Source organism: Trichinella spiralis (assembly GCF_000181795.1).
Source record: "Trichinella spiralis strain ISS 195 chromosome Unknown Scfld1, whole genome shotgun sequence".
Classification (NCBI taxonomy): Eukaryota; Metazoa; Nematoda; class Enoplea; order Trichinellida; family Trichinellidae; genus Trichinella; species Trichinella spiralis.
Window position 1 is genome coordinate 2,951,793 of NW_003526940.1, and position 22,421 is coordinate 2,974,213.

The window sequence follows — 22,421 nt, forward strand, 5'->3', positions numbered from 1 at the left end:
GATGAATAGGCTAACAGCTGTGGGCATTTTATTACTTGTTGATTTTTCCATCGTATTACAATCGCCGTTAAACTGGTCATCAAACAATTTCTGACACGAAAAAACTATGCATACATCTCGTATAATTGCCAGGCTGAAATGTAATTTATCGACGAGTAATCATCTGCTGTTTGAAATTCTTATGAACCAGTTTTTTATGTACTTTGGGTGATAAAAGTAGAACCCTCTGGTTGCGGATGCCAACAAAGAAAGAAATGGACTGCACCGAGCAGAAAAGCTTTTGAAGCTTCTTCATTTCACAGAGCATCATGTTCTTTGATGGAGGTAGACCCGATTTCCCCTCTGACTCCGCCTACTTCTTCGCAGTAAAATTTCATTGGTTGCTGCTCTGACGCGTGCCTGTAAATTTCATTTGTTGTCACTCCTATGCATTTTATTTGTCAAATATTATTTCATTCTATTTGTCAAATTTTACTTTATTCTATTTGTTAAATTTTATTTCTAACCTTTTGACTGTTTTATAATAATTCTGTTGTTCTCAGATTGAGGAAAGTAAGAGAATGAAATTACGATGAAAAAAAACAATACAATACAATACAGACTGGAGCAAAATGGCGTTTTTTATCGTATTAATGTAAATGTTGAGAAATCTTTTCTCAATATCTGCTCATCACTATGTAAAAATTCCCGTGGCAACAAAGCATTGCTCCTGGTACGAAAACAACAATTGCGCGACGCCAGTTGCATCCTTTGTTTTTCTTGATGTTAAACAATGGAATGGCAATTAAATCATCAAAAAGTCAGCGTTCTGTAATATATTTGTCACAACTTTTGTGGTCAGTTGCTGAAAAAGCGTCAAATTGAAATGAGGCTGACAGCGCACCTGTTCAGATTCCGGCTAAGCTGCACAGTCTAAGGGATGGCGTGCCCACGCCGATTTATAATTGCTTTTCATTTATTTTATCGAGGACGCCGGATGCGGAGTGACGCCAAGAAAAAGATATAAATACAAGTGCGGAGGGAGGAGGGACATTAACACGGAACACGCCGTATCGAATACCGCCTGAACCGTTTCTTTTCTCTCGCTATATCATTATTGTTACTCACTGTTTGTTCTGAATAAACCGATTCTTAGTCAAACCCACTGTCATTGATATTTTATATTTAACACATACAGTCCACTACCAAAGAATCCTCAAGTTCGAACTAAAGATTTTTCAACACATTTTCTGGTCCTCCGAGCCGGATTGGAACCAGCGACCTATGGATCCAACTCGTGATACTACCAGCAACCGAACACTCCCCACAAATAACCCGACAGGAAACATGGCCAGCCCAAGGAGCCGAACCAGAGCATATGATGCCGAAGGATCGGCACTGCAGTACTGGATAGATCGACTGCAAAGACTTTGCGCTGGACATACGGATGTAGAAGCCATGCGCGAAGCAACCAAAACGTTGGGACGTGCAACACAACTATTTTTTGAATCGCGGCAACGTTACTTAGATAGCTTGCCGGAGGAAGAAAGAAATCCAGCAATAATAGAATTCGACGAACTGATCGACAAGCTCAGAACCACCCAATGTCAAGCCGACGAACTGCTGGCAACCGCTGAAACACCATCGTCGGCCGAAATTACCCAACCACCAGCCACCAAAAACAACGATCCCAAGACCAACTCGACCAGGCCGATCCCAAAATTACCAAAATTCGACGGAGACATCCTCCAATTCAAGGCCTTTTGGGATCAGTTCAACGCAGCAGTGCATCGAAGAGACGATCTCGAAGATGTCACAAAATTTGTGCATCTTCGATCCTGCTTAGCTGGTGCAGCATTACACGCAATTAGTGGCGTGACAACAGCAGCCGAAAACTACCCGGCTGTGGTGCAACTACTACACGACCGATTCTATCGGGTATCGGACGTGTTGGACGCGCATATCCTCAAGATCTTTAGCGTCCCAAAGGAGGTCGCCAAAGGAAGGGAAGGTCTGCTAGCTCTGCATGACAAGCTAAACGGCCACCTATTGGAACTCAGAGCGATCGGAAGGGATCTCGATACCACGGTATCCGGTTCCCGGACCGCACTACCGCAACTGGTGGCCCAATTGCCAAAGAACATCCAATCCCGGTGGAAGGATCAATGTGGCAAATCGACGGAAGAACCGACCTCTCAGACCTTCCTGGACTTCTTAGCAGAACAAGCCCGGTGCGCTGTGGACCTCGTACAGTCCACACAGGGAGAGAGAATACCCTCCCCCACGCATAAACACACGGTGATGGAGAGTCAGCGGAAGCGATCTCGCCCCCTTCGTCAAACAATTGGAGCCTTTCATACATCTCTCCATCCAACCTGTCCGGTGTGCCAAGGTAAACATCGTGTAACGGTATGTCCACAGTTCCTGAACCAACAGTGGTCAGAACGAAAGGCAACGGCGGTGCGCCTCGGCCTGTGCTTCATTTGCCTAAGTCAAGGCCATACATCACAGCGATGTGCGATGAGACAACGGGGCTGGAGAACTCACCATTTGCTCACTGAAACGGCTCCCAACCGCCGAACATCACAGCCAAAACCATCTGACACCTCAATTCCACCTCCCGCGAAGAAAACGCGGTCTGAACCCAGTGAGGAAACATTCACCCGTGTATTACTCGCCAATATACGCGGCTCAACGAGAATCCGGTTTCAAACAGTGAAAGCCATTGCTACTGGTGCAAACGGACAACGGCTAACGGCAACTGCTTGTTCGACAGCGGTGCTGAAACAGCCCTAGTGACAGAAGAAGTAGCAAGAGCCTTGAATTTGGTGGGAACATCGGAGACCGTCACGGTGAAAGGAATCGGTGGAATCCAATGCGCCCCAACGGTGGCCAGAAGAGTCCGGTTCCGTCTAAGCCCCGTAGATACAAACCAATCCGGTGTGGGTGATAAGTCCATTGAAGCACTAACACTTCCACGAATCTGCGATGATATCCCTTCCGTCCCAGTCCGGTGTGACAAGTGGAAGCATCTACAACACCTGCAGCTCCCAGAGGAGGAAGATGAGAAACTGCCTATCCACGTGTTAATCGGTGTGGATTCGTATGGACGATTTCTCGGTGAGAAACTCCTACGAGGAAATCCAACAGACCCGGTTGCTATTGAAACAACTCTGGGATGGGTTGTCTTTGGTCCGGTGAATCCACCGTCAACGTCTCAATACCGGTATCATTGTGCTCAAATAGAAGACCACATGGAACAGACACTGAGAAAGTTCTGGGAACTCGACTCCATCGGCATCCAGCACCAAGAAGACAAGACGACCAAAGACGCGGTAAGCCGTCAATTCTTTAATACGTTAACATATGAATGGCAGGAAAGCAAAGCAGCTTTAATTTAAAAATTCTTATGACCATCATAAATCTCAATATTATTAGTATTCTGAACGTATTCAAAAGATGAAGCAGACGATTTTATGAAATTAAAAAAATTTTAAGGTTTGTCTTAAAGAAAGTAGCAATCAAAGTCAAAGATATTCTGCTTGCTAGTAGCTAAATACGTTTTCAATGTATGCAAACACTTACTGTCGATTGTAATCCAAAATCAGCATTGCCTTATCATTTTGGTACTGCTAATAATATATTTATTTGAAGGTTAATTTGGAAAGTGAGCTTATAATATTTTTCTTAATTAAAATCTGGTTGTTTTGCTAATAACAATCATATTCATTAAATGGGTTATGAGTCGCATTCGATGTTTTATAAGATCCACAAGTACATTAATGTTGTTTGTTTGTGATATTGAAAAGTCGTTTGTTAAATAATCTGCACAAATTGTTTGCATCAATATAAAACAAATAAAATTCATTGAATTAAATGAACTAATAAAAATTCACAAGCATTTAAATATTTATTATGCACATATGATGTTTTTTTTTATTTTTTTACACAATTTTATCACATTATTTTGCAACATCTACCTGCCAAAATTTAGTGGGAAGAGCTGCAACCGGCTAGTAAGTAAATGCTGGTTCTTTTAAAGATTTCAATAGCATTTTCCTGTACTTCATATACCATTAAATAAGATATTCAAATAATCTCTTTATATTTCATTTCATTATATGATTTCAGAAATGTTCAACAATGTTTGTGCAAAAAACATGAGAATAATTTGTTTGGACAAGATATCAAAAATGATTGCAGAATTTTTCGGAGAAATATAAAATTAGTAGCAAGTTCTATTTCTATTCAAAGCTATCGATGAACACCTGAAAGTAATAACAATTGTCAATGGTTTATCAGTGAAGCAGGAAGCAAATATTGTGCTATGGACATGCTTTATCACGTTAATTTATAGTTACAGAAATGTAGTTGTATTTTAAAAAATTTCTAAAATGAAATCTTTAATTTCATTGTTTTTGGAAAAGTCAAACAAAAGAACCGGCAGTTATAGTGTTTCATCGATGCTGCAACCATTTTCAGTTGTATCTGAGATGTTGGTCATGTTACAAGCAAAGCAATTTATTAACGAAAAGTCAGCGCTATTCCTTATTACTTGCTGATTTTATTTTTTCATTACTTTGCTATATTTACTTCTGCTCTGACAAATTTTTCTTACATGCAGAGCTAACAAGCAATCAGTTTTCTCACTGTTCATCTAAAATAACATTGTTAATAATCCTCAAATTTCAAGTAATTTATACTTTTTAAGGCGCTTCGATTTTATGTTGAATTTTACATAACGCTTCTATTACATTTAATATTTAATTTCATAATCATGCATTTGTGAATTTATTTTGATCATGATAAATAATACATAATTATTACATAATTTGGAAAGTCACATTCAAGATGTTTATTTTATAATTTAAAGACTTTTATGCATTTGCTCAAATTTAAAATTGCATACATTTTGCATGAAAACAAACAATAATAAAATAATATTGTTAACTAATTAGCGGTTTTTAATATTGCGCATGCAATTGCATGAAATCACAAGATATTTTAATTGTAAGCCTTTTTACAATTCCTTTTTTATTTACTGCAGATATTTCTACACAGCAAAGTATCATGTTATATTTTATAAGTATATATTGGAATTTTATGTTATAATTTTTTTTAAATCACAGCAACAAATTCTAACTTATTTGAAAATGCAGAAAAGCTACTGATGTGCATTTGCACTTTTTGATAATCTTTTGAAAAATGTTCTTAGGAAAGTAGCATATTATTGAATTTTAGCAGAGGCCCAAAAAAGGTAATATTAAAATAGCAAAATTTAAAATGATTATTATGTTATTTATTTCGTTTAGATGGTGTAGCTTAGATAGAGATACATATGTATGAGGAAGAATTCGCACACTGTGTTAATTTTAGTGAGATGAATGAAGAAAGTGAAGCAATTTGGAAAAAAATGATATTAAAATCTTCCTTTTTCTGAAAGCAGCCTTTGAATGATTTTGTTATAGCTGAAAACAATTTATACATTACGATAGTTGTATGGTATTGAGAAGATATTTTTTATAATTTCTTGTTTAAAAAGAAATGTGTTGAAAGAGATAGCCTACGGGTCTGCTTAGAATAAATACACTGGAATTTATTGATTTTATATATCATTGGTAGCACTGATCGAATAGCAAGCAATAACAGCTATTGAATGTAGGTGAAATTGCTTCATTCCCTTCTTATTTTGCCTCGAGTGAAAATGCGTAATAGACAATGCATATAAAAGCGCTTCATGAGCAAGCAATTAAGAGAATTTTTCAGCTAACATCACTTGCTGATGATTGCTGCGTAAACTCTAATCTTTCACTCTCTTCCCTTTCATTTTCATTTTCATTTTTTGTGCTGCATGTATTGCTGCTTCTTATTATAATAAACTGTTGCAAGTATTCTTGGTTACTTGATACTGATCGTCTTCACATATTTCAACAAAATGAAAATATATGCATATTTATTTGCTTGTTTATTTGTATCTGATTTGTATGATTTGTTTGAGCAGTGAGACTTGATTTTCTAATGCTTGCGCTGAGTATGAGTTGATTTGACACTGAGAAGATTTTCCGCATAAACAACCTGTAAATAAATCACCAGAAGTGATATCACGGCAAGCAACTGGCGACAGACGGAGATATTTGTCATTTCATTTTCTTTAAGCCATTGTTTTGACGTTTGAAAAAAATTGATGTCATCATATTATTTGTCACATCTCTCCACAAAAGGAATCATTCCGACAACCATCAGAAAATACCAACCAGTTAGTAAAGAGAACTAACTAGGTTGAGTGGAAATGTTAAATCAGAGCTTTTAATTTATACAATAACTGATTTATTTTATAGAAATTGTTTCATTGCAAGTTAATATTACTTCTAATTAATCAGTAAAAACTGTGTCAGCTGCCGTTACAAAGATTTTATTTGATAAATCAAAATTCCAAAAATGGTTTCTTTATTTAAAGATGAAAAGTAATTGGTGTAATGTTATCTTTGCTTTGTGGTTTAACATTCAACAGTTGATATGGTTGGATCGAAATATTTGTATTCAACGGTACAGTTTTTCAAATCTCCATAACCCTTACAGTTTTCGTAGACTTTCTTATAAGAGTTATACCGTTTCTAAAATTGCACAGAGCTGAATATATTCATTCAGTTTCACATCAACATGCATTTACCACTTTAATAGGGCAAACTGTTTGTTTCAGTAAAACTTGAAAACGGGAAGAGATTCCCATATTAAAACCAATTACAATTTTTTCCAACCAAAGATATGTTCCATTTGTTTTCTTCCTATCTGTTTCGAATATAGCTTGCTTTACTTGTTCTTTTATGTCAGCATCTGAATCAGTGTATTCTGTTGTTCCACCCAACATTTGGCTATGTTGTGGTACAACCTGAAAGTAATATCAAACATCCATTAAAAAAATGTACAACTTTGAATAAAGTGAGTGGATTTTTTTAGAAATCGCCTTTGTTATTATTAAACTAATACCAGGAGAGAAATTCAAAAAAAGTATATTTAAAAAATCAGTGAAAATGCATATTTTATTAAATAACTTCATTGAAAATTTTCTGAAAGTCATTTTTTATTATAAAATATTACTGTGACATATTTTTATAAAGTAGCAATTGACTTTAAATTTGTTCCTGTCAGATTCGAATATAGCCTGCTTTCTTACCTGTTCTTCTACATCATCAATTGAATCAATATATATCGTTCTTCTTCTATTCGCCCTTTGGTCACGTTGCGGTATAATCTGAAAGTAATATCAAGCATCCATAAAAAGTATGTACAGCTTTGAATGAAGTAAAAAGAATGAATTTTTGGAAAATGCTTTTGTTATTTGTAAACTAATAAAACTGGAGAAATTCGAAAAAATTATATTTGGAAAAAGCAGTGAAAATGCAGAATTTCATTAAACAACTTCATTTATAATTTTCTGAAAGTTATTTTTTATTTTTAAATATAACTGTGAAATGTCTTTTGTGAAACAGTAATTCCCTTTAAATTCTAAACATCAAACCTAGGTTTTAACAGAGTGTTCCTTTTAAAACTTAAAATTACATTTGATGAACGAATTTTCAGGGAATATCTCAACATCATGCAAAATATGGAATAAAGAAAATTATATTAAATCAATTACTGAAAGTTATTGATGAAGGTTGCTTTTATAATTTACATTAAAATTCTGGTTTATTTTGAATAAATAATATGAATTAAAATGCATACTATCGATTCTTCTACTTTCTTTACACAAAGGGCAGTTGCTGTTAAAGGATCATGATACTTATATTCGATTCTACACTTCTGTTTTTCACTTTCAGCTCGGCACTTTTTTAGTACATCGTTATAGGAAGATACCTGTTATTGAAAAATTCAATGAAAGCTAGTGAATTCTCATTTGTGGGAAGCGGCTTTAAAATTAAGGTAACATACGTCATGTGAAACTTGGCAATCAGTATTTTGTACAACGACTTGCATGATGGTAAAGATTCCCATGGTTGAAACTTCTTCCACTCTTACCAGTTTGTGAAATACACCGAATTTTTGTTTTGTGTCCGATAAGAATAATGCCTCCTGAGCTTCTGGGAACATAACAGCAGCATCTCTACCATGAAGGGTTGTTCCACCAAGCATCTCAATCTTAAATTTTTCATTGCATATTTCATAAACGCATAATCGAAGTGAAATCATGTATTTGCAGTGCCAAAAATGGCATTTATTAAAAACAAGTAAAATATATGCTTTATAGCAACATCAAACACAAATTGCTTAACCCTCATCCGGGCGGCAAATTTTATACCTTAATCCGGGCACATGTCTACATATGTTGACACTAGAAATTTCGTCGTGTTTAGTTCCTGTACATGATGTTAAAATGATTATTTTTTCAAGAGCTAATGATAATTTCACAAATAGATTACTTATTTTATTCAATGCAAGCGCTACACATTTTAATGATTTTATGGCTGCTACATATATATTTTTTACATGAATGGCAGCGGTTTCACGTTGATTTTCGACTTTCCTTCGACGTCCTTGCTCTCGGTGTTTTGATGGATTTTGTCGTTTCATAACTGATATCTGTAACATTTATGATTTTGGGGCAGTCTGTAGCGGATGAAGGCATGCTTAGCTTGTGCATAGATTTTTGATTTTGATACCTCATTTCGATGTGTTGTTTGACCAGCTGAAAGCTCTCTCATAAAACGCTTCTTTGTCTTCTGATAACTTTGCTGATGTCTCATCAGTAAGAATGCGTTGTTGATGCACACCTCAATGATGAAGTACAACCCATTATTTTGGCCTATGATGTTTGTTCTTTTGAAATCTTGCTGGTTGTCTACTTTCACCTTTGCGTGGCATGAAATCAACAGATTTGCTTTTGACATTGAAGAACATTGCTGTTTTTCCTTGGCACGTAATTGATCATCGTTACCTTTTTGCTGTGCTCATAAACAGCTAATGTAGAGTAAAGATCACGTTGTGCTGCTTTACGCAAACATGCTAGAACATCACGGCGATGTGCAAACACTGTACCAATAACTGTAAGATCCTGCTCAAAAAGATGTTTCACAGTGGAATATGATGTAAAATAACGGTCCATAAAAACGTTTCTGTTAGAGTTCACAAATGGCTGTGCCAATTGCCCAACATTGGTGCTTGCTAGACCAATTTGGGGTTCTTCACTACTTCTGCCAATATATAACAAACCTTTCAGAGCATAACCATACTCCGCGTCACATATCCAGTTGATCTTCACACCACACTTTTCTGGTCAAATGGTCAAATGGTCAATACGTATGGTAAAATGCAAAATTGGCAATCACAACTGATTATTTATAGCAATCAATAAGCTGCATAATGGATATCGCTCATCCAGTTTTTAAAGCTTCCATGAACAACTGACTGTTTTTTTCGCATATTCAGCTAATAACAGTGACTCTTAAACAAACATCAAGAAGGTCTGAGAGCACTGACAGACACTCATGAAGCATACCGTATTTATCTTTGGGATTGACACCCTGTTTGACAATCTACTCTATAAAATCCACAGAAACATTATCCCAGATTCCATAAAGTACACAAACATGGGCCACATTCAAAAATAATCAATGTGGTAACCTCAGAGCATTTTAACTACTACATACATGTGGATTATTTCAGTATAATCATGAAAAAAAGAGAAAGTGTTATGTGTCTACATATGTAGACAGGTGCCCGGAATATGAATAGTGAACATGAAGCAATCGTTTAAAAACGTCATAGATCAAAAACATTAGCTGTGAAGGTAGAGCATAAAAATTTATCGAAAGTTTTGGAATGAAGGCTAATTATTTTTTTTTCATGTCACAGCACTGCTCCAAACATCGTTTGTCTATATATGTAGACAGGTGCCCGGATTAGGGTTAATAAATGTGTAAAATCTTGTGCAAAGTTTTAATTGTTAATTCTGAAAAGAATTTCAAATTGATGCATGCATTTGCTATTGGGCAAGTTAATAATTGAAATAATAATAGTAGTTTTGAAATTTTTATAATCTTTTAATGAATTAAATAAGTGACATCTTTGCAAATATTGCATTGGAAAATTTGCACATGATTTCCGTAATCTAAAGATTTCTCTCATAGTTTAAGTTACCTGAGCTTCACCAACGGCGAAGAAAAACACCACCAAAATACAGTGCACAAAACTCATTTTCTAAATAAATGAATTCCTGGCTTGAGTGATTTTATTTCAAAGTGTTGCACAATTATATACTTGAATTTGTTTACGAAATAAATATCATGCTCATACACATATAATTGACTTTTGTCCATAACTTGTTTATTTTTCATGATATCAGTTGTGATTTTATAGTCATATGTGTTTTTCACTTTTGGATAATATTTATTTTTGTTTCGTGTTTATTAAGAATGTTTGTATTTATAGAGTTCACTTATGCTTAAATGTGATGGTATGTTTACGAGGAATTTCTTTTATTGTTTTGCTTTATAATATTTATCTCTCATCTATGATTTGTTACTGAAAAATTTTATTATGACACAAAAAATATTTTATATTTATTGAATTTGTTTCATGTTGTAATTTTTGAAAAAAAGCATTATCTTTATAAATCTGGAAAGCGATCGTTCTAAAATTATTATATTTTTTGCATTTCAAGTGGTATTACAATAATAATTAAACTTTTTTTATAGCAAACGTTTTATTTGAAGCTGGATTTTCTTTTCTTTTAGGCCTGTTGTACAGTTTACTTGTAAAAAATTAAGCCATTTTTATTTTATAAGTGTCATTTTCTTAATTTTGAATTATCTTTTCTTCACAGAACACGAAATAGCAAATTTTTTTCATAGGGATTGTATTACTATTTTTTGTTTTGTACGTATTAAAATTTTCTTCTTCATAGATTTTGTAGTTGCATTTGTTGAATTTTGTAAATATTCCACTTTTTGATGCATTGAAGATTGAAGATACGTTAACAATTTGTAATCACAAAATTTTATCTATATGTTAATTTTTTTGGAAGACATTAAAAACAATTTCGTGTGAAAAACATTTACATTTTTTAGAAATAAACTGCATAAGTGTAAACATTGCTTCTAAATGTAAGAACAGAATCAAGCACTGAAAATGAAAACAGAACTGAACAGAGAAAAGAACAAATATGAAATGGAACAACGGTCGTGAATTTTTCATTAAATAATGTTTGTAATATTTCATTTTAATTTCTCATCTTTATTCTATTTCATGATCGTTGAAATTCTGTGAAATCCTTTATCTGATAACGCTGATAGAAGGAAATGGACAGTGTCAGAAATAAATGCCGTTCAAGATTTCTCACTCCACACAGCGGCAGATATGAAGATTTATGGCGCCGACTATATGTCTATAACTAGATAAACAACTAGACTAAAGATAGCTTGAAGCAAAGCAGATTTATCAGGCTTGACCAGCAGATACAATAATATCATGAATTATACGCAATATTGAACAAGAAGCAAATTCTGATATCAATCTTACGTAATTGAAAATGCTAGTTTGTTGTTTTTAGCGGTTTGTTGACAGAGACGGTCATTTGGAAAGAGTCATTCAAAAGTGAATGGACAACTGGCTTCCAACTTTCAGTAAAGTTGATTCCTAAAAAGTAAGAATGAAAAATTTTCACTTTACCACTTTTCTATTTCCTGTGCTTGATTTCGTTCTGATTTTTCTCATCTGCCGATTTGCATTTAGTTTTAAATAATCGAAATAATTATAATTTATTCCGTCAGGGCAGAGTTTACCAACTCAAACACACAAACGTTGAAGATAAACAGTGGACTTGCCGACGGATAAAATAATATTTTATAAATTATGCAATTTCTATTCATTCTATTCAAATTTTTCATGTGCACGCGGATCAATGCACACGAACTTAGATGTATATACACTGTGTTAGGATCTGCTCCTCATGCGGATGTATCCCAGACAATTTCAATCTTGTATAAAATGGAAAAAAAAATTTTAAACATAGCGCAGCGGAAGAAATGACGCAACGAACAGATGTCCACCACTGCCAGCAACTCGCCAACAGTTGGAAATTCCTCCACACTAGCGTGTGACAACGACTGGCCGTCAATTTCTGTACTTTATTAATACTGATCATTTATATTTGTTCTCCTAGGGTTTTTAATTCAATGTTTTGCTTGTTAAAATTTGTCATCTCAGTTCAGTGTCCACATTCCGGCAAGATGTGTGAAAAATTGATAATCTTTATCAAAAATCTGGAATCTAGCGCCAGCAGTTTTAATTTATCCACAAATAGCGCACCAAAGCGAACATCAAAGAATGCGATGTCCACTGCCCCATGAAATGAAGAAGCTTCAACAGCTTTTCTGCTTGGTGTCATCATCTATTGCTTTTTTTCTGTTATGACGATAATACCTGCCGACGATGATAATTAGCCATGGTCATATATATTTTGGCAGAATATATGCAGTGCTAGAGAAAGATAACGTGAGATGAAAAATAATTTTGTTTGCTTTCACTTTTGTTTGTTCGGTAAAATTATTTCGAAAAACAACAGATATTTTTTGATCTGGAATGTTCAACATTTGGTTATCATCGTAATACAACAATTGAAACTTGAATGTTTAGTCAACACAGTTGTCGGTTTCACTTTAGATATTGAAAAACAAATTTAATACAGTTTACACAAAATGTATAATCATAAATTTATATTTTAAACAAAAATCCCAATTTTATTTTTTATTTAAATGATGCATAAGAAGAAAAACAATAACTCTTGTGAAGAGAAGCGAAAGAAAGATTGGAAAGATTAAATTCTTTTGCAAACCAGAAATATTTTCAGAGAACAGACAAGCAAAATCAGAAAAGTTTCGATGCTAACATTCAGCAACCATCACTCCTAGTTTTAGCTGAAAACTGCAGCTGTAGACAATTTATCAATTTTAGATTTTCCTTTTGTATTTGAATAGCCTTCAACTAGCCTTTATCAGAACAATATCTGTCAAACAGCAAAGAACCTTTGACATAAATCTGATTTAATTATTAGCTAAGAAGGTGATTTATATGACGAGTGAAAGCAACTGTTAGCTGACATTTCTTTTGAACAGTGTTTATGAACGCAGGTGGATAAATGTAAAGCAGTTTAGAAGCGGAAAAAAAGCGATGAACAGCACTAAGCAGAAAAGCTGTTAAAGCTGCTTCAAATTCACTCTGCAGTGTACATCGCATTGTTTGATGTCAGCATTTGATTAATAATCTTCTGTCAACATCAACAAAAGGCACTGATGTCACATGGAAATCACAAGTTGATCTTGAATTGTTGATAAAATAACAAATGAAAACTAAATGTTGTTGCAAAATGATATTTAAAATGGAATTCAAAATGAGAGATATATTCGAGATTTAAGCTATCTAACTGAACTTTTGACTGTTACTTAGCCACTGGCTCACTACCTTTCTTGCTCTAACTGAATAAAATTGAATTCTGCTTCATAAATTGGTTTTGAATTATCTACAAATAACTCATACAGTCCACTTCTTGGTCATTTTTAAGTTTTACTCTTAAAATATTTTCAAACAGCTTTGTTTAGCGTCAATTTCTTTGCGCTTTTTTCCTCATCATTGCTTTGAGATTTTTTAGATGATAGAGGCAATAATAATGTAGTTCAGTTATAAAACAAATAGATTGTTATAAAAATTGGGAAATGTGATAATTTATGTCCATATAAAGGAATTTAATGGTGAAGCGCACTCTTTGCATAGTTCATTTTTATTTGTATTATATTACATTATATTGTATTGTATTGTATTGTATTATATTGTATTTTTATACTACTGAGTAGAGTATTGAAGTACGAGAGATGGGGAGATATTCTGCTGTCCAACAACAAATTTTCGGACTTATGGCTTGTCACATAAATAAGACTTCAACTTACAACTTTATCTTCAAAAATGATTGGCATCTGTTACGATAATAATGATGCGCTACGTTAAGTCACTCATAAGTCATTCGGCAATCAGCATTGAAATGCAGTATAGTACATTAGCAAATAGGCAATCAAAGAAAGGACGCCAAAGTTGCGCGGACAAACAATGATTGCCTTTTCTTGTTATTTAAATGTTTTTATGCATAGCTGAGGTTGCAGAGTCAAACCGTGGTTTTTTGAGATATACAGTTGTTATATGTATCAAAATTGTTTTTTTGAGATGTGTATCAAGTATTAAGTATTTTTTTAAAACTTTGGATGAAAATCTTTTTGAGCAGTGTGTTTCAGATGTTATATTTTATGAGATCAATTAATTATTTGTGTTCATGAAATTATTTCTTTACTTTTCAATAATTTATTTTAGGTGATGCACTTGAAGCATTTCAGGGATTTGGTAATCTTGAAATGACCTGGTTCAGTAGCATTGTAGGACGTTCAAACAATGCTAGGTGATGAAATGCTAATCACCGATTCTTTAATCCTACTAATTGAGCTTTATGTTTAGAATGTGTATATTTATTTTTTGAGAAAGAGGATGAGAAAGAAAATTCTTTAATTTTTTACAGTTGATTTTTACGTGCCACCACTAACGGTCGGATCATGCACGCCACTACTCAAGGGTCAGTTTCTTTCATAGTGATATGGCTATTGCACGGATAGGAAATTCATTTTATGTTTGCACTGAAATTAATCAAAATGATGCAAACATATATGTGTGCATTTTTTCAGTATAGGGACGACGACAGTATACAAGTGTACGTGAGAGTCCCAACCCATTACCCCACTTTGAAGCGTTTTAATTGCACTTTTTTAGTTCTCAACGGCACTCGAAACTATTCCTCTCTCTTGCTTTCATTGCTGTTTTGCACGCATCTGATCTGTCTAGTCGTTCACGTTCACGACATTCAATATTATAATACGTTTATATTTCATTTCAGTTTTCTAAGATATTTCTGATTTCATTGTTTTTTGATTTTTGCAAGCTTTCAGTGAATATGTTTTATTAAGTAAAACATAATTTAGGTATACATTTGTTGATGAAATATTTTGGCAATTTATTTTCAAATTTTAATGCTTTTATACGTTAATATATAATTTATCGAATGCCAAGATTGTTTGATTGTGTCCAATACTAAAATGTTTCCGTTAAATGTATATATTTGTAATATCACGGTATATTCCACATCCTGCTCGTAAATTAGTTCAAGTAATCAAATTTAACAAATATAGGCTTTCAGTTATGTTGGAACATGAAAAATCATTTGTCGTCATATATGAATAAATTAAATTTCAACAATATCAGTTTAACAAACGGATGTTCAGAGTTATTACAAATTGCAACAGAAACGCTTGATGAATGAACCTTGTTAAAATATTTTTGTACTCAGGCTCTATTTTCATTTATAACAGTCTTTAAAGAAACCAGGTATTGTTTCAAAATGGACTAACATTGAATATTGACTTCAGTCAGTTACCTTCTATTCTCACAGCAACCTCTTCATAAAATATTGTTTAGCAAAAGAACATTCTGAAAATTATGGATGAATTTTATGATAAAAATAAAGGCTAAAATATGGCTGTTAAAAAAAGCAAAACTTTATTTGCATCTTTTAATACAGGAATCTGAAACATTTCTAAAACGTTATCTTACTACGAAAATACATATCAGTTATCCGTATTGAAATTAAAAAAAAATTCTTCATTATTTATTATAACTTTAATTTATATTCTTTAAATACATGAATGGTGAGCATCTGCTGGTACCATTCAAGAACAGTTTTAAACGTTCCATCCATGAGCCATCTCTTGTAAATTTTCTTCTGTGCAGAATATTAAAACAGATTAATGTTTGTTCATAAATTAAAAGACATTACGAAATATAAGAGTAGCACATTTCATTTATTCATTCATATTTCACATTTCAAATAGCATTTATTATTATAGATGAAAAATGACCAGATTTTGTTACATGCGCGTGCTGAAATTTTAGCTGCTGATAGTCAAGAAAAACGTTTGGCCCGGCTTCTGTACATTGCCGATTTCACTGTTTTGAATGGCGGGAACTGACCAGCAGTTTCCACGTTGGTTGATGCAATGCTGCTTTCTTCCCGGTATATTTGCGGCACCGGTTTCGTTTCTTCCCCGGCTCGGCGTTTAAGAGTGTTCCTCTTTTCAATTTTATACAATACAGAATCGTCAGCAGTGCATGTTTCTGCATGAGGCTCTGTTCTCGACACGGTGCTTACTTCGAGATTGGTGTAAACCGTACCCCTACATCCACTTCTCACCTACACGAGAAATCAGAATGCTGATTGGTAAAAATGGCATATAATAATGATAAAATATTACGTACATGACTGCAAACCCACTGTTTCTCTTCAAAATTTGTGTGTTTCAGGAAGTGAACTCTACCTTCGTAAACTAAATTATAGTTATTTCGATTATTTAAAACCAAATGTAAATTATCAGCCATGAAATAACACTAATCAAAGCGAAGTCAAGCGTAGAGAAGAGAAAAGTGGAAAATGGTGGAAATGGTAGTCGTTTCTGATTATATATATAAAAACCTGCTCCCACGGCTTGTAACTGAATTTGTTGCTTGTTCAGATTTGTTATCTAGATTTGATGTAAACTTCCGGGTGTAATGTCAAAATACTGAATAATCTGTTTGTAAAATCTGGATTGTTGTGCCAACACTTTCAATTTACTGCTTACAAATGGCGCTGATGCTCATGTTACGTGTTAGCTTGCAATTTCACTGAATTTTATGCATGATTTCACGCATATGGCTTTATCGAAAATTGATCGCGTTTCTCGTCACATCGCATTTGTTGGTAAAGGCGATTTTAATACAAAGAGAAAATGCACAATTGACAAATTGTTCACAGTTGCAGCTTTCAAGCTTAACCAAGGAGTAACAACTACTAAATTGTTAGCATCTGATTAATTTCTTGATTTTACTAGAAGTGTTCTATTCAAATCGTTCTCGTTTGCAATCCAAGAATTTATTCTTTACAAAGTTTCTTCCTTTTTGAAATATCCATCTATGCTTTTTTATAAATTGCGATGACGTTTTGTATGAAAAATTTTGTTTGACGCTCACTTGTTATATAAAATACTTTGAAAATGCAACAACAAGCAAATCAGCTAAATCATAAGCGCTGCTTTTGATTCTGAATGCTTAAAATTTCGTTACCATTGAAATACAGGTTGAAAGGTTGCAAATGTAAATGGAAAGCAATGGCAACTTAAGTGTTCATCAACGTATTAGTCGGTTTCGTTCGATGTTCAAAAAGAAAGTTTACAATTTACACCAAATATACAAATAAACTTTTTTTTGTAAATAAAATTGCAGATTTTAATTTTTTTTATTTAAATAAAACAGAAAAAAACAATAACACTGGTAAAAAAGAGCAAAGCTTTGTGAGGTTTAAAGTTCTTTGATTGCAAGCAGGAAAGATTTTCAAAATTCAGTCAAGCTAAATAAGGAAAGTATTTCTATGCTAACATTCAGCAATCATTGTTCCTAATTTTAGATGAATAGCTACAGCTGTGGGCAATTTATTACTTGTTGATTTTTCCATCGTATTACAATCGCCTTAAACTGGTCATCAAACAATTTCTGACACGAAAAAACTATGCATACATCTCGTATAATTGCCAGCTGAAATGTAATTTATCGACGAGTAATCATCTGCTGTTTGAAATTCTTATGAACAGTTCTTATGTACTTTGGGTGATAAAAGTAGAACCCTCTGGTTGCGGATGCCAACAAAGAAAGAAATGGACTGCACCGAGCAGAAAAGCTTTTGAAGCTTCTTCATTTCACAGAGCATCATGTTCTTTGATGGAGGTAGACCCGATTTCCCCTCTGACTCCGCCTACTTCTTCGCAGTAAAATTTCATTGGTTGCTGCTCTGACGCGTGCCTGTAAATTTCATTTGTTGTCACTCCTATGCATTTTATTTGTCAAATATTATTTCATTCTATTTGTCAAATTTTACTTTATTCTATTTGTTAAATTTTATTTCTAACCTTTTGACTGTTTTATAATAATTCTGTTGTTCTCAGATTGAGGAAAGTAAGAGAATGAAATTACGATGAAAAAAAACAATACAATACAATACATATGACTGGAGCAAAATGGCGTTTTTTATCGTATTAATGTAAATATCACCTATGGAAGAATTTGGCGGTATTTTTGTTTTCATATTCATTGCAGTGTTCTGAATTTTACATACCAAATTACATTTTACATTTTACTTATAGTTAAATGCGTAGGTCATGGTTTTATTTATTTGAGAAGACATTAATCAAACTATTTTTACATAGCACGGAATCTCCTGATCTATCGTATTTATACCGTTTTATTCAGCTGTACAAAGTATAACAGTATAATACAAAACAACAATAATACAATACAATACAATGCAATACAAAATAATACAATACAAAACAACAATATAACATAATATAATACAATACAAAACAAACGAACAATATAATAAAACAAAACATCATAAAATAGAAAAGCAATAAAAAACTGTACAAGATTAAATAAAAATAATGCAGTTGTACAGAAAAGGCTGGCACTCAGTAATTCTCCGCCTCGGGTACTAGGTACGCCACAGCTCTTAAAAACTGCTCCAGTGTACGCGTACCGCCACTGTATTCTGCAGTCAACGCTGTTATGCGTTGCTGCAGTTCTTCATATTTCTTATTTTTTATCTGTAAATCACTGGCGGTAACGCGTCCTGATGTCACTTGTTGAATCAACGTTTCCGTTGATCCCTGCTCATCGATCAGCAACTGGAGCAGTTCATAAAAGCCGAGGTGTCGCTTCCCCGCAAGTCGGTTCATTTTGAAGTGCCCGTCTTCCAAATCATTGTTTGTGCGAATATTTACATTATATACATTCCACAGCGGGAGTCTGTCAGGGGGCATCCATTCCGCTCTGAAGTAATTAAAAACAAGGCTGCTATTGAACCCGTAGCATCTCTGCCAAGCAGCTCCACGGCAACAGGTACATCATGAGGCGGCAAGAAAGCCGTTGCCAGCAACATTGACTTTATTCTTGTATTGTTCACCATGGATGTAACTGGTACGCATCCCAAGATCCGTCACCTTCCAGAGAACTGCTTGGCAGAAATGGAAATAACAGCCTTGTATGTGGATCCCCGGAAATGCCCTCTGCATCAGAGGGATCAGGGCGAACTCAAAATCGCAAATTACTGTTTGCGGCTGTAGGACCACTCCCAACGCTGCCGCCTTTAAAATTGAATTATCGAAAATTTCACGATACGTGGAGAGATCTTTATGGACGGTTAAACAATAAGCAAGTGGCACTAATTTACCAGCAATAAAAACATGGATGGTGAACAATTTGCTGGTAACATTCTGGAACTATTTTGAAAGTTCCATCCATGGACCAGACAGAATGTTCAGATAAAATTGATAGATTTTCTTCTGTACAAAATATAAAAATGGAATTATGTGCATTATTATAGAATAAAAAGCGGCGATCAGACTTCGACATTCACCAGTGGGGTGGAATCTCCAGCTACTGGCGAGTTGGCGGAAGTCTTGGAAATTTTTGTGCCCGTTTTCTGTACATTGCCGTTTTAACACTTTTATACGTTGGAAACTGACCAGCAGTTTCCAAATCAGCAGATGCACTGCTTGCTTCTTCGTGGTATATCTGCGGGACGGTCTTCATTTCCTCCGCTGCCCGTCGCTTGAGAGCATTTTTTTCTCCATTTTATAAAGGATGTCATTGCCAGGGGGGCAATCATCTGTATAAGGATTGCAATCCAAGACTGCGTCCACATCCAAGTTCGTGTAGATTGAACCCCGGCATCCTTTTTTAACCTACATGATGAACTTGAATTGAATGAACAGAAATGAGATATTAGATAAAATATTAAAATTACCTGACGGCAAACCCACTGTTTATCTTGCATGTTCGTATGTTTCAAATTGTAAACTCTTCCTTCATGTACTAAATTGCAATTACCTCTTTCATTTAAAACCAAATGCAAATTTTCAGCCATGAAATAAGACAAATCAGAGGAACGTCAAGCACAGAGAGCAGATAAGGGGTAAGATGGAGAGAACGCGGTTCGTTACTGATTATATATATGAACCATATATCCAATTGACCAGAGCTACTACACTTTAAGGGTAAACACTCAAAACGTATGTTTGAAGCGCAATACCCGAAAATGAACAACTAACGCAGAGCAGTAATGATAACGCCTTTCTTGAGTGAACATTTATTCAACAACAACCTACTCTTAGCGAACAGATATTTATATATAAAATCACTTTTGGTTTTGAATAAGGTCAACTCTTTGCAGCAACTGCCGTCGGCAATTTTCCTTATCATATTTGCATAAGGTTACTATCGTGACGCGTCTTGCTATTTGTAGCTGTCGATTCAACGGATTTTACCAGTTCTGGATGCGACATACATATATATATATATATATATATATATATATATATATATATATATATGTGCTCTGTTTGTAAATAAATTTATTGCCTGTTGAAATTTATCAAGATTGGATGTTAACTTCCGGGTGTAATATCAGAATACTGAATAATCTATTTGAAAAATCTGGAATGTTGTAGCAACACTTTTAATTTCCGGGTTACAAATGGCACTAATGCTAACGTTATGCGTTAGCTCGCAATTTCATTTAATTATACGCATGATTAAACGCATATGCCTTTGTCAAACATTGTTCATGTTTCTCGTCACATCACATATGTTGGTAAAGGCGATTTTAATACAAATGCAAAAATTGACAAATTGTTCACAGTTGCAGCTTTCAAGCTTAACCAAAGAGTGAAAGCTACTAAATTGTTAGCATCTGATGAATTTCTTGATTTTACTGGGAATGTTCTATTTTAATCTTTCTTATTTGCAATCCAAGAATTTTACTTTAATATTTACAAAGTTTATTTCGTTACAAAACATCCATATATGTATTTTTATACATGTCGATGAGGTTTGTGGTTTGTATGAAAAATCCTGTTTGACGTTCATACATTTCATATAAAATACAGTCGAACTTCATTAAGTGCATAAGATTTTGGCCGATAAAAATTCCCTATAGCTAATTAAACGGGAAAATAATGGATAAGTGCATGGAAATTCTTTCCAGATTCCACTAACCAAGTTCAAATGTAATAGGATTACGTAACTTTAATAGTGGTGACGTAACATTAATAATGAAATTATTCCTTATTTGGGAATTGTTTCAATCAAGATTTATAAGTTTTATCATTCATTGAAATTTTGTTTTTCCAATATATTATTAGTGAAGTTTATACTTTTTAGTGATCAACGTTTTCAATAATAACTTTTATTATTATTCTATATTTTATTGTACCACAGTGACGTTATATCAAATGCGATAATAATAATTCAGAAAAAAACGATACGATACAAAAATAAATTAAATAGTGATTTTCATTTTTCACGAATCAAGAGCAGCAACAACAACAGTAAAGAACAGTCAACAACAACAACAATAAACAATATAACAGTGAACAATATTAACAAAGTGGTATCAGAGAGATTTCAAAATCACAAATTATTGTTTGTGGATTATGATTGACGTAAGATCTTTATCCGTACATAAACAATAGACTGCTGGCACCAGCTTTCCCGCCAAAAAGGTATGGATGGGAAACAGTTTTTGATACCATTGTGGTACAATCTTGAATGTACCATCCAATGCCCAGGTTCGCCTGGTTGCCATCAGTCTAATGTTAGAACCCGTAGCCAATACCAATATATGACTCGATGCACTCTGCCACAGCAAACAATCTTCACCGGCCATTGTTGTCCTGAATGCGTCAGGGATTTGCTAGTTCTGACGATGTTCAGGCAGTTTTAGGTATCGCTTTGTCCGATGGCTGTACATCGTGGACTTCATCCGCTTGAAAAGCGGAAAATGGCCAGATGCAGATGGCACAGCGGACGCGGCGGAAACTTCATCGTAAATGGCGAGGATGGGTTTTGTTTCTTCCGCGCTTCGTTTTTTCAAAACCGCCTTTTTTTCCATTTTGTATGCTAAATGCTCATCCACTGGGCAGCTTTCAATGTGATCCTTTTGCGTGATCACATATGTCACATCCAGGTTTGTCCATATGACACCCTTGCAGCCTTCTCTGCCCTATACCAAAGTAACCTAACCCTTAATAACGAAGCACACACACTGTACATTTAGCGCATACTTTTGAGCAAACCCAATGTTTTCCCTGTTTATTGGTGTATCTCAATTTGTATATGTCCTTCCTTGAGAAACAAGAGACGTACTTCCGCCACGATTTGTTACAAAACGCAGCTCAGAAATATCAGCCATTGTGAAAATGATAAACAGAACAGAAAATGATTCAAATAACTCTCGAATGCAAAACGCAGGACCAAACAAAAGTGAA

The 22,421-nt window shown here is 34.3% G+C and overlaps 6 protein-coding genes across 6 annotated transcripts; 2 read left to right on the forward strand and 4 right to left on the reverse strand.

Moving 5' to 3' along the window:
• Window positions 1-1,263: 1,263 nt before the first annotated feature.
• On the forward strand, window positions 1,264-4,202 carry Tsp_09056 (hypothetical protein). Its single transcript, XM_003382161.1, has 4 exons — window positions 1,264-2,615; window positions 2,696-3,314; window positions 3,974-3,995; window positions 4,111-4,202. The coding sequence occupies exons 1-4, from the start codon at window positions 1,264-1,266 to the stop codon at window positions 4,200-4,202; spliced, it is 2,085 nt and encodes a 694-aa protein (XP_003382209.1).
• A 2,274-nt stretch (window positions 4,203-6,476) lies between these two features.
• On the reverse strand, window positions 6,477-10,173 carry Tsp_09057 (AP-1 complex subunit beta-1). The gene is made up of 8 exons (XM_003382162.1): window positions 10,117-10,173; window positions 8,915-9,232; window positions 8,467-8,559; window positions 7,912-8,118; window positions 7,705-7,836; window positions 7,154-7,231; window positions 6,650-6,868; window positions 6,477-6,593 (listed from the first exon to the last, which is right to left on the reverse strand). Exons 1-8 carry the CDS (start codon window positions 10,171-10,173, stop codon window positions 6,477-6,479), a joined length of 1,221 nt encoding a protein of 406 aa, XP_003382210.1.
• Window positions 10,174-15,970: 5,797 nt separating this feature from the next.
• Window positions 15,971-16,443, reverse strand: Tsp_09058 (hypothetical protein). Its single transcript, XM_003382163.1, has 2 exons — window positions 16,324-16,443; window positions 15,971-16,258 (listed from the first exon to the last, which is right to left on the reverse strand). The coding sequence occupies exons 1-2, from the start codon at window positions 16,441-16,443 to the stop codon at window positions 15,971-15,973; spliced, it is 408 nt and encodes a 135-aa protein (XP_003382211.1).
• Window positions 16,444-17,795: 1,352 nt separating this feature from the next.
• On the reverse strand, window positions 17,796-19,366 carry Tsp_09059 (conserved hypothetical protein). The gene is given in 6 exon segments (XM_003382164.1): window positions 17,796-17,898; window positions 18,105-18,196; window positions 18,588-18,924; window positions 18,942-19,036; window positions 19,095-19,238; window positions 19,325-19,366. The coding sequence occupies 6 exon segments, from the start codon at window positions 19,364-19,366 to the stop codon at window positions 17,796-17,798; spliced, it is 813 nt and encodes a 270-aa protein (XP_003382212.1).
• Window positions 19,367-19,530: 164 nt separating this feature from the next.
• On the reverse strand, window positions 19,531-20,438 carry Tsp_09060 (conserved hypothetical protein). The gene is made up of 3 exons (XM_003382165.1): window positions 20,372-20,438; window positions 19,901-19,968; window positions 19,531-19,704 (listed from the first exon to the last, which is right to left on the reverse strand). The coding sequence occupies exons 1-3, from the start codon at window positions 20,436-20,438 to the stop codon at window positions 19,531-19,533; spliced, it is 309 nt and encodes a 102-aa protein (XP_003382213.1).
• Window positions 20,439-22,057: 1,619 nt separating this feature from the next.
• Window positions 22,058-22,120, forward strand: Tsp_09061a (conserved hypothetical protein; the record flags this gene model as incomplete). The annotated part of the gene is made up of 1 exon (XM_003382166.1): window positions 22,058-22,120. A coding segment is annotated over exon 1 (63 nt), but the record flags the coding sequence as incomplete, so codon positions are not given.
• Between the last annotated feature and the right edge of the window lie 301 nt (window positions 22,121-22,421).

Bases quoted from the DNA above. Each gene is read 5' to 3' on its own strand.
- Tsp_09056 (XM_003382161.1), top strand. From the start codon at position 1,264: ATGGATCCAACTCGTGATACTACCAGCAACCGAACACTCCCCACAAAT. The intron at 2,616-2,695 runs GTCTGAACCCAG...GGTTTCAAACAG, and splicing joins CCTCCCGCGAAGAAAACGCG to TGAAAGCCATTGCTACTGGT. The intron at 3,996-4,110 runs GTAAGTAAATGC...ATATGATTTCAG, and splicing joins GGAAGAGCTGCAACCGGCTA to AAATGTTCAACAATGTTTGT.
- Tsp_09057 (XM_003382162.1), bottom strand. From the start codon at position 10,173: ATGAGTTTTGTGCACTGTATTTTGGTGGTGTTTTTCTTCGCCGTTGGT. The intron at 9,233-10,116 runs GTAACTTAAACT...TGTGGTGTGAAG, and splicing joins TCGCCGTTGGTGAAGCTCAG to ATCAACTGGATATGTGACGC. The intron at 6,869-7,153 runs GTAAGAAAGCAG...TATTACTTTCAG, and splicing joins TTGATGATGTAGAAGAACAG to GTTGTACCACAACATAGCCA.
- Tsp_09058 (XM_003382163.1), bottom strand. From the start codon at position 16,443: ATGGCTGATAATTTACATTTGGTTTTAAATAATCGAAATAACTATAAT. The intron at 16,259-16,323 runs GTACGTAATATT...TTTCTCGTGTAG, and splicing joins AACAGTGGGTTTGCAGTCAT to GTGAGAAGTGGATGTAGGGG.
- Tsp_09059 (XM_003382164.1), bottom strand. From the start codon at position 19,366: ATGTTACCAGCAAATTGTTCACCATCCATGTTTTTATTGCTG. The intron at 19,239-19,324 runs GTAAATTAGTGC...TCAATTTTAAAG, and splicing joins CATCCATGTTTTTATTGCTG to GCGGCAGCGTTGGGAGTGGT. The intron at 19,037-19,094 runs GTGACGGATCTT...ACAAGAATAAAG, and splicing joins GCCAAGCAGTTCTCTGGAAG to TCAATGTTGCTGGCAACGGC.
- Tsp_09060 (XM_003382165.1), bottom strand. From the start codon at position 20,438: ATGTCGCATCCAGAACTGGTAAAATCCGTTGAATCGACAGCTACAAAT. The intron at 19,969-20,371 runs GTAACCTTATGC...ATTGCAATTTAG, and splicing joins TAGCAAGACGCGTCACGATA to TACATGAAGGAAGAGTTTAC. The intron at 19,705-19,900 runs GTAATTTTAATA...AATGCTCTCAAG, and splicing joins AACAGTGGGTTTGCCGTCAG to CGACGGGCAGCGGAGGAAAT.